The sequence below is a fragment of the Lagopus muta genome, chromosome 5 (assembly GCF_023343835.1).
Source record: "Lagopus muta isolate bLagMut1 chromosome 5, bLagMut1 primary, whole genome shotgun sequence".
Lineage (NCBI taxonomy): Eukaryota > Metazoa > Chordata > Aves > Galliformes > Phasianidae > Lagopus > Lagopus muta.
The window spans coordinates 58,063,302-58,074,703 of NC_064437.1; the positions used below are offsets into that span (position 1 = coordinate 58,063,302).

General features: G+C 40.0%; 1 protein-coding gene across 1 annotated transcript in view; it reads left to right on the forward strand.

Annotated features, from left to right (window-relative positions):
• Nucleotides 1–9,099, forward strand: part of NHLRC2 (NHL repeat containing 2) — a 38,891-nt gene extending 29,792 nt beyond the window's left edge. Inside the window, exon 11 of the mRNA XM_048947049.1 lies at nucleotides 1,491–9,099. Coding sequence (XP_048803006.1) covers nucleotides 1,491–1,759 — 269 coding nt within the window. The 3' untranslated portion in view covers nucleotides 1,760–9,099. The remainder of the gene's footprint in view (nucleotides 1–1,490) is intronic.
• The last annotated feature ends 2,303 nt before the right edge of the window (nucleotides 9,100–11,402 follow it).

The window sequence follows — 11,402 nt, forward strand, 5'->3', positions numbered from 1 at the left end:
GCTCATTTGCTTTAAGTCTGATGTGTTTAACTTATTCATCTCTCTGAAATACCTGTGTTTCTAAGCAGTATCTATAGTAGGTGTTGTGTGCTTAAGTAAGGCTGCCACCATGAGCTGGTGTTCTTGGAGTTGAAGGGATGACATTTACTGCTCAGATAATGTGATATGAACGCATTTGTTTTTACACTCTAGAAGTCAGTGATGTACAGAGAGCTGTTACCTCTTGGAGTAAGTTATTAAAATATCCACTAAGGCTTTATACTGTAGAACAAACCTTGCTAAACAGTTTAAAAGAACAAAAAGACCTAGAATAACTTTTTTTTTAGCTTCCTTGTCAAATTTTAGAAGCAATGAACAGAACATTTGTATTTCAGTTATTTTTGCCCATTTGCATTGAAAAGTCATTTTTTTCTGAAATTCTGCTGAGTTTTAGCAACTGTTCTCAGCCTGAATTTATGTGCCTTGTTGGCTTTTACAATGATGAATACATATTAATAGTCATTACAGCTTGTAGATGCAATTAAAGTGATCTGAAACTAAACATCTCATTTTGTGACTCATGACTTTTTGGCCAGCTTTCAAAGTGTCAGACTGTCCGTGTGATAGCTTAATTAAATTCATTGTTTGTAGAAGCATTCAACAAATATGGTACAGCAACCACAATCTGTGGATATACCTCATGAATTCAGGTAATTTCTCACCACAGTTTGTGCCTTTCGAGAACAAATAGAATATCTCCAGGACAGTCAGCAAACCTTTCTGCCTGCAGCATCTCTAGATATTGTCGAGGTGGGGATCTACATCAGATTAGTGATGGAGGATTTGTGAAACTGGAGGAAGTTGAGTGACTTCACCTCAATGAGAAGTCATTGCAAGCTTGTAACTTCCAGAGCAGCTTTGATGTGTTCTCTGAAAAATGCCAGAAGGAGAACTTCATGCGTCCCACTGCAGTCTGAAACGCAGAGAACAATGCAGTGACTGCTGATTGTAGAGCTGCTTTTTAAGTTCACACACTTTTCAATATTTAAATCAGTGTGAAACTCCAGTTGTGTTGTAACTGTGTTGTGTTGGTAAATTTCAGCATAGCGCTCGTAAAGCCAGCGTTTCTGTTTGGAAATGTCATGAAGTACCTGCAGTTCTGTGCGTTCATGGCAGTTATCTTACCTGCAGTATTAGACCTCTGATGAAATCGTGTAACAGCCCACTAATTTAAGGAGTTTTGCTTGTGTATCTCAGAAAAAATTTATATCTTAATATCCTCTGAAGAGTCTATAGGACAAACTGCAGATCACTGTGTTTAACAAAGGTGTACTGTACATGTACCACAATAGGAGGAGTTCCCATAGCTGTGAAGCAAAGCTCTGGATCTTTCCATCCTTATAAAATTGTAAAGAAAGGCCATGTTGTCATACAGGTAAAACTAGCATTCTCTATTGCTTTCAGATATGGTGTTAAATATCCTAACGATAAAAGTTGTTCTTCTTTTGCAGGTAATAATACATGGCTGCTTCAAGGACAGTATCTGTCTGGAGAAATTAAGGATGTTTCCTGTCAAACTGTCATTCCCTTTCAGCTACCAAGAGTCTGTCTATCAGCCGAAGCTGTGCTGGCTATCAAAGCGTGCCTCTACTATTGCAGTAAAGATAGCAGTGCCTGCCTGATGAAAGGAATCTCATTCAATCAGCCTTTACAGATAGGAAGTACAAACCAAGGCGGTGTGACTCAAGTTGAACTAACACATTCGTTTATAACTAACTAGTGCTTGGTAAAATGAAGTAGAGTTTCTTAGTTTAATGGGAAAATTTGTAATCAGAACCTCATTTCCTTTCATTACAGTAGCAGCAATGATGGTGTAATGCTCTAGACTCTGTTGCCAATTGTGAATATATGGGACGTGCGCCGTTCTAAGGAATGAGCAACAGGTCCTTTTGAAAGAGTTAAGACTGCTTTGTGATGTTACTGTAAGAAGTTCTTTGTGCTGTACGTTGGATTACTTCAGACTAACAGTTACTGATTCCTTTTGTGCCCTTAAATTGTAAGAGAATGTCAGAACTCGAGGTTTCTTTCTTAAGGCTGCAAAAGAAGCATCTTGCTTGTTTTTCTGAACAGCATCTATGGCACATGTGTTTTGAAAATAGATCTTAAATTAAGTGTAGCTCTAGTATTATTTAAGCTGATTGTTTTTCTTAGCTCTGTCTGATTGCCTTATATGAAGAGCACAGCTTCATGGAAAAATTCCTGTGACAGGAAGCGTTTAAGTTCCTCCAAAAAAAAATCACACTCATTTCTAACAAAGAATGTGCCTCTCTGATGTATATTTGTAAAAAAAAATCATAAAACCATGCTGGAGTCTTTCTAATATGTACTGACTTACATTTTATGGTAAGTGATAAAAAACGTTTGATTATCTAAACTGCAAAAATTAAATGTCAACCATTTCAAGCAAGTGAATCACTTTCTCACTTTTAAAATTTCAATGTAAAACATTGACTGAAGACTTCTTTCTTGCAAACTTAAAATACTTAGAGTAATACTTCCTTCTTGAAGCCCAGTTCAGAGTTTTTTGAAGTCACTGTTTGTCCACACACTCATTTGTTACGGTGGCCTCTGAATCAGAGCTATGCATGTGACAATACCACGTCTAGAGGTTCTGACATTTTGCTAGAGAGCTGGTGATTTCATCTTCGAGCAAAATGCTTTGAAGCTGTGCTCCAGAACTCTGCCTTTGGTGCTTAAAAGTTCTGCAGAAAAAATTTGATCAATCTGCAATAGCGAGTACCAAGAATACAGGAGGATGTGTGAGGTGAGTGTCTGACCCAAATTGGAAGGGTTTCCACAGTGCCTAAGTGGCAGCTGGGCTGGGGTCAGTGCTTTGATGATGAGGATCAGTTCTGAGATGAATTTGTTGGTAAGTTGGAAGATAGTTATTTTTGCACATAGAATGAAGTGTGGTCATGGAACAATTTTTATGTGGTATTTTCTAAAGCAGTCATCATGGTTCCTGACTCCTGTCAGTAATTCCCCAGTATGATTTGTTGTTGATGTTTCTTAAAAGCTGACTGACATCTTGGTCATGAACTCGAGGGACTTTTGTTTAGGGGGACCATACAGGTTGATATGCTTTTTCCTTCTGTTGAAGTGCCAGCCTCTCTGAGTTCTCTGTAGTAGCAGAAATGGTGATTATCTCACCACCTGTCAGCAGGGCAAGGACTGAACTGTTACTTCTCTTGTGTTTCTTTTGTTTGCTTGCTTTTTTAAAGCCACGTTTTGTAATTCAGTCTTTCAGTCCCTTTGGGTAAGTCTCACAGTCTCACATGCCATGCTGAAGAAGGACAGAGCTTTGCTACGTTGTTCAGAAGTTGCAAATGCCTTGGAAGGAAGAAGCTAAAGAAATTGCTTGGTGCATTTAACATTTCTTACATTTTATTGCAACCCCTTCAGATTTCTTTTGGTGTTTATCTAACTTTGGATGGTAACCAGGAAACCTTAGCTCAGCTTCCAGCGACATCACAGCTTTTCTGCTGCTTACTAAAAAAGCCCAAGTGTTAGTATCAGAAGTTCAGAATAACAGATCGAACTCTTAAAAGTTACCTTGAGAATGTAACTCAGCAGATAGACCAATATAAAATAATTTTAATTGGAAATCAGAGAAAAAGAATGTCTTTCAGTGGAAAAGGATCATAAAATTCTGCCTTCTATTCTCAAACTCAGGAAAAAAAGCTGCACAAATGCAATCTAAATCACATTTTTTTTTAATTAAAATATTACTATAGGGAAAGGCCATGTATTCTTAACTTTATTTAAGTTCAGTGTGTAATGTTGAAATACAGTATTGCAGATATGTTGTCTATCCAAACATGTATCTATCAAGTTGTGCTTAAGGGTCTTATGGTTTTTGTTTCCAGGATTCCCCTTGTAGTTACTGTACATAGTAGGCACATTCAGAACCACTGTAAACTTAATGGAAGTGAGTGGTAGTAGATAGTGGGAAAGCTGTTGCACACGATCCAGCTAACATCCAGGCTCAGAGTTCAAAGGACCTTTAAATATTTAGTCCTAGCCAAATTTGAAGTAATTGTATTTCAAGGAAAACGGTAGGAATATGTGATTGATTATTTTATTGCTCTTTTAAGTTGATGTCTTGCAGCAGTTGAGTGGATCCTATATAAACAAGGAGGGTATCCAACACAAACTGGGGACATACCAAATTCCTGCCATTGTTAGTACATTCCCTGTTACTGCAGTGTAATGGCTGTGCTAAAAGAGGCAGAAGGTGTGTGAGACCATCTCAAAAATACATCTGTCTTGTTATTTAAAGAAAAGGTGCATGTCACAAAACGCTTTCCCCACCTGCATCCTGTAAGTCCTAACCCCCTTCAGAGTAAAAGGGAGACCTTCTTACCCTGATGCCTTCATGGCTATCACACAGGGACACTGCTATAATAATTCTCCTTTGTTGTCATAGGAGCAGCTGATTATCAGCATGCTCCAGCTCTCCCTGATGAAGTTACTGGGGTTGTTCTGATCCTCCTCACTCTGCGTGTTCACTATGACTGGCATCTGTCACATTAAGCCTGACACTATTTTGTTTGTCCAGGAAATAGCATACAAACTCACCGAGTCCCTACTTATGTTTCACTCACAGCATCAGCTGAACAGACATTTGAACACTCTATAATTAGCATAACACGCTTTTTAAGAGCTTATGTTGTTTACTTTTATCCTGCAAAAGGGATGCTGTTTCCATTGCTTTCTCCAGGGTACAGGGTGCTGTTACACTAAAGCAACAAGTGCTATGGATGTTACCAGACAGGGAAACAGTAGCTTGTACAAGCAGCAGAAATTTCAGTTCAGTTACCAGAAAGCATCCTTAAAATATTATTTTAAAAAATGGGATATTTGATTTCTGTCTCTAAATACTGAAAAATCAGATGGCTGCTATCTCTTTGTATGGCAATTTAGCTTGTAGTATTTCCTGATGTAAAAACTGTAAATTACCAGCAGTTTGGTATGGCTCAGCACTCCCAGATTTTGAACTTCAAGTGACAGTATGTAATTCAGAGCCTCTTCACGTCGTGTTTTCTCACTGATTTTAATAGGTTTTGCATCAGGCCTTAATGAAGTTGTAAATTACTGTAGCAAATCTCTAAAGAATATTGGTCATGCTTGCATTCTACAATAGAAGCAAGTTCTGAGGCTTTTGCAGTTTTTAGTTCTAGGGTTTGCTTTCCTAGAACAGCTTTTGTTTGTGGATGAATATGTTAGAAGTTCCAGGAGATGTTTGTATTTAATTACAGTTTTAATTTCACTAGGAGAAAGAGAGTGTCATTTCAAAGAAGGAGAGTAATGTCTTCTCGTAGCTTTTCACATTGTTTGAATTCAGTAACATCTCTCTGCAGTTTGTTCCCCTCCATTGAAAGAAGAGGAGGAATGCTGACTGCCTAAGCCTGGCTTTGATGGACATGCATTTTATGTTCATTCTTTTTTATATTAGATTCTCTTATGCCTTTTTGGGTTTTTCTACTGGTGCACCTCTTCATAGTTCACATTTTGCCTCCCTCATGTCTTCCACTTGTAGGGCATTGTGCTCGTGTAATGCTGTGGTAATGTGATACAAAGCAAATCCAGACCAGCTGAGTAATACATCAGAGAGTAGTTTGCAGTGTCATGTGAATGCCTGATCTGCTCAGCTGAGAAAAGGTGCATGTTTATGTATTCTTAATCCACTTGTTTTATTCCGGTGAACAAATCTTGTCATTCAAACTATGGAAAAACTACATTTTGTGAGAGCATCAAGAAATAACTTGTTCCTAATCCCTTGCTTCCAGGAGGGAGATGATCAGAGTGAAGTGACAGGGGCATGCCTTTCTGCTCCTTCAATTATTGGCTATTAATTTAGTAAAGAGTGTTGTACTCTTGGCCACAGTTTCAAATTGTCTTGAATTTTCGATCCTAACAAGGTTTCCTACATACATGAAAGCTTAAATGTTTGACTTTGCAGAGTAATTGATCATATAACTAGTTTTAAATGGCTTACACTTCAGCAGAAAACAGCAGAGATTTATATACATTTGTATGGTCTACAGTTTCTGAGAATTACTGTTGCTCTTTACCTCAGTGCCACCTTGCAGCTCCACTTACACAGAAGGGTGTTTATAAATTGTGTGTTGCAAGTCCAAAGTTTTCTTTGTATAATTTATGGGAGATGCTGTAGCTGGTTGTGTTTATGATGTGTCCTCCAGGCTGCGATTGTTCTGACTGAGAAAAATGTACCACGCGTGGCAGCTTATCACCCACCCTTCTTGATGGTGCTCTGAAATCTACTGCATCAGTTACAGAATCTGTTCAGATCACTGATTTATGGTAGCAGAAATCTAGTAGTCAGAATTAATGATGATTTAAATTGGAAAAAGTTTATCAGAGATTTAATGAGCTTCTGTGTCCCTAGCTGGGATGGTGTCACAGTGGTAATATACACAGTCATTGCAAAAGTGAGCCCTGTTTTGTTTTTTTTTAAGTGGGCTGCCAAATTTGTCTTTGCATTGTATCATGAATTTAGAAATTATATTTCTAATATTTTACATTCCATTTTGCTCATATAACAAAGTTTGACTACTCCCATCCATCAGAACCAGCTGTTCCTATATGCTGCAGATGTTGTTGCATAAAATCATTTGCTCTTCTTAAGGATTACGATTCATTCTTACTGAGTATTTGGTACATCTAGGCATGACTTGAGTTTCTGGCTTATTTTACTTTCTTTTGTCACAATAATATGGAGGTATTAATTATGTTTTTTTGTGTCTGTCTTTTCCTCCAGTAGTTTCCCCAAGAATGAAACATAGCCAATATTTTGTTTCCATAGAGGGATCCAAGATAGATAATTCCCTTTCCCAGCCCCTTCCCCCTCCCCTGCTCGTTCAGTGAACTGCTTTGTTGGTCCATTGCTTTCAGGCACACCAGAGAACGTATTGTCCAACTGCAGTGCTTAGGGTGAAGCAAAAGAACTTGAAGGATTTTTCAAGTCTTGCCTCATTCATCTGAAACAATTGACAAATTTTGAGCTGAAGAAATGATGCTTGTAGAAATGCGTTCATAACCTACCTTTGCTCAGTGCGATGTACTCAACGTGCCTCAGGAGAGCAATGTTCCACACTGTGTATTTCTCCTTTTGACTAAATATTTAGAAACTCAGCCCATCTCATAGAATCACAGAATGGTTTGGGTTGGAAGGGACCTTTAAGATGATGCAGTTCCACTCCCCTGCTGTAGGCAGGGACCCCTCCCCCTAGAGCAGGCTGCTCACAGCCCCATCCAGCCTGGCCTTGAGTGCTTCCAGGGAGGCGGCATCCACAACCTCACTGGTCAACCTGTTGGTCAACCTATAGTCAGACAATAATATGGAATATAAGTATTCCTAATGGAGTTTTAAGTTTTGAAGAACAAAATCTTTTTTAAGCTTTTTGATGAAACTGAAATCCGTGTTCTAAAACCATCCATTCGAGGAATGTGTCCTGAGGGTCAGGTTGGTTGTTAGGAAAAGGTTCTTCAGCAGAGGGTGGTCAGGCTTGGAACAGACTCCCCAGGGCAGTGGGCACAACCCTGAGCTGCCAGAACTCAAGGAGCGTTTGGACTGTGCTCTCAGACTTGAGTTTGGATTTTGGGTGGTCCTGCATGGAGCCAGGATGGTCCTTGGGGGTCACTTCCAACTTGGGATATTCTGTGATTCTGTAACAGAATTGTGAATATTTTTATATTTTGAGTATTTAACTTCACATGTATCCAGTCTCACTTTTAGAGGAGAATAAGTGCATTTAAATCTTCTATATATGATGAGGTAGTTGGAAAACGGCAGCAAGGTGAAATTCAGGCTCCCCAGGGATAGCAGCAAGTATCTCCTGGGACAGTAGGTCAGCCCAGTGTGACAGAAATGCTGGGCTTTCATTGCATCAGGATGACTGAAGGAAAAAATCAGTGCCTTGAATGAAAGTACTTGAAAGTGTGTCTCCGTAGAAATGCTGGAGTACTGAATGAAATAAGGTATTTATTTGACCTTCCTGATTTGTGAGTTTGGGTTTTGTTTTTTGTTGGTTTGTTTTTGAAGTCTGCCAATTCTGAAACTGTTAGGGTTAGTTTTCCTCCACTTTGAATTGAGCTGCAGTGAAGGTGCTTTTTGTTCAAGCTACTCTTATGAAGTACTTCACTCTCAAGTCTTTTCCTCAATCTTGTGAACGTACTTCTGAAACTGTTTTTAAGTGTACATGAGAGATAGGAGTAAACTTGGCAGGGTGATTTCAAACATCTTGCAGAAATTGCAAGTGAGATGGAGGGCAAAACTTTAAGTGGGCAAGGATGATATTTCTTGATATTTTAGGGGCAGGGTTTTGGTCTTTTGTTGTTCTCCCACCCCCTTACAGGTCAGCAAAGATAAGTTAAATGGCAGAGGTCTGTGTGTAGAGGCAGCTATGAAGGGTCAGGTACTCTCACTGTGAAACCATATCACTTCATTTAGACTGATGTTGGGGTATCTTCACATTCCAGCAGTAGAACAGTAGCAGAGAAAGTCACAGTCGAGCACTGAACACCTTAATAAATGTCTCTGTGTTCTTTAGGTGGAAAGATGGGGATTGTATTATCTTCCTCGAGAACTTCAGCGTTGCTTTGAGGATGTGGGAGTATTGTTGTCTGCTCTTTGGGATACTAAACTTCTGTTTTTGCATTGTGTGTGTTGCAAAGCCTTTCAAATGTTTGGACGTTTAAAGGATATATTCTGTATTTGTTACTGCAAAGTATGGGAAGAATTAAATCTGAAGGCACTTCATATACAGCTTATGTAGATTGTGGAGATTCTTCACATACAGCATTACCTGATTGAGTTCTTAACAATATTCATGGATGATGATCCTTCTTAAGTAAAAGGTAAAGGTCCTGTAATATTGGGAGAACAAATAAATACATTGTAGAGGAAATGCCAGCCTCAGATTTCAATGAGAAAATAAACAGCTACTGAAGAATGTATTCTTTCTCCTTTGAAACCTCTTTCTCTTTGTAAAGTATTTTTCACTGAAAAATAAACATTAAAAATTTTATCTTTCATGATCTGATTTGTTTGTCAGTTTTTACATCAACAGAGATGTGGAAGCAGTGAAATGTGTGTGCCATAAGGCATTACAACCGAGTTAAAATCTGTTAGCCAACAAGCACCATTCATTTCCCACTCCCTTTCCTGCAGGGCAGTGCAGCCACGAGTGTCAGCTGGCCATTTGTGGGCCTGGGCTAAAACTATGGAGTTGCAGACTCTCCAGCTTCAGATTGATTCAGCAACCTGGAAGACGAGATGTGGTTTCATTCCATTTCTGCACATAAGACAGATGAGAAATGTTGTGCTGCATGAGTCATAGGCTGTTGCACACTCAGTTTGCTGCAGAGATCCCAGGGGTTAGCTTAGCTGCTGCAGCGGGTCTTGCTGCAGATTCTGCTTTGGAGCCCTGTTAGCCATCTTAGTGTGTGTAGATGGTGGCATGGTTTGGGTGTGTGCGCCCGCAGACACAGCTGTTCTCCACACTGCGTGGCCCCTGGAAAGATTGTGTAGGCAAATGCTTGGTTTGACTTCACCCAGACCTTAATGTAAGGAATGAGAGAACACACCCTCCCCCATTTGTTGTTCATGTTGGGAGGTGAACATTTTGTTCTATTGACAATAACTACCATAGTAAAAATGTTTCACTGTGGCTGAGCCAGGCTTTAACAGCAGCTTCTACCAATTAGAATTGTTTTGTTACAGCCACTTCATTTAGATAACAATTTTACAGCTTTGACTAAGAACATATGGAGCCAGAGTACTTGTACAGGCTTGGTGCGCAGTCATTCAAGTGAGGAGCACTACCAACATACCTACAAATATAATCTGTTACTTACGCTTCCCCTCGTGATCTTACTGGTACAATGATTAATTGCTCATGAAGGCATTGCACGCCAAAAAATCTGGTTTGTTTACTATAGGTGAGTGCTAATGAGAGCAGGGCAGCTATGTTGATTCTTTTTCCTTGATAAATATCACTGCTCTTACCAGTTGAAATATTTAAAGCATTAATAGATAATGTATTACTGTACGTACAAACCCATGGATGGCACCATTAGGTATAATGACATCTCCGTGACTGAGCTGGGTGCATTTCGCCAGAGCCAAGGAAGGCACCACTCCTTTCTGTGGTCTCAAAGTGACTGCTATAAGAATCACAGAACGATGGAATCATAGAATGGTTGGGTTGGAAGGGATCTCAAGGATCGCCGACCTCCAACCCCACTGCCACATGCAGGGCCACCGACCTCCATATCTAATACAGGACCAGGCTGCCCAGGGCCCCATCCAACCTGGCCTTGAACACTTCCAGGGATGGGGCATCCACAGCCTCTCTGGGCAGCTGTTCCAGCACCTCACCACTCTCCATGGATGAAGATATTTTCTTTCTGTTGCAGGGATTCTGCAATCTGCTGGCAAGACCCTATCTGGAGGGGAGGTAGATGGTGGCTTTGGAAGGCCTCTCCCTGCCCCGTCCTTCCGATCCGCAGTACACTTTCCTGTGGGTGTTCAAAGTCTCATACAAGTCTCGCTGTCTCATACAAGTTTTATCTTTTCTTCCTGTCAGCCTGGTATTTTGTGCGCAGTCCCAGCAGAAATTGAAAACAGTGTCTGATGGCTATTTTTATACTCTGCTGTGTGAAGCAAAATTCTACCCTCGCTTTACTGGGGTTTTCTAAGGCTGGTTTGTTCTCCTTGCCTTCTTCTTTACGTACAGAAGTGAAACCAGAGTGGGAGATGTCAGCCTTCAGCTCTGAAAGTAGCTTTCTAAAGTACTGCTGCAGCAATAGGTATTATTTCCTTCTTTTCTGGAAAAGCACGAGTACTTTGCAACCCTTGGTTAAATCTCTGTATTGTTCCTTTCTCAGGCAGTGCCTTAAGCAGAGTATGTGGGCTTATCAGTGCTCAGAGATCCTATCAGCAGGCTGTAAATAATACATATGCTTTCCAAAAGCTGAACAAAGCTGCATTGTAAAGAGTGGTGATTCAGATATTAATGAAGAGGCCGAGTAAAACCAAATAGCCACAATTACCTCTGTGCTTTATTTTTGCTTGTAAGTTCATAATGTTGATCCGCAGTGTTATTTTTGATCTCTGATGCTAAAGCTGCAATTCTTGTCAATGAGAACTGGATACGTTCTAACATCATCTCTATATACTAATGAGAAGGCAGTACATCAGTCGAAACATCCTATTTCTACAGCAGGTTTGGGAAAGCACATTGCTTCCCCAGCAAAGGTCTGAGGCGACAGCACATCAGTGTGAGGTGCCTTAAGCAAAGCAAGGAGCAGTCAGCACTCTGTCAGCAGCAGGCGTGAGC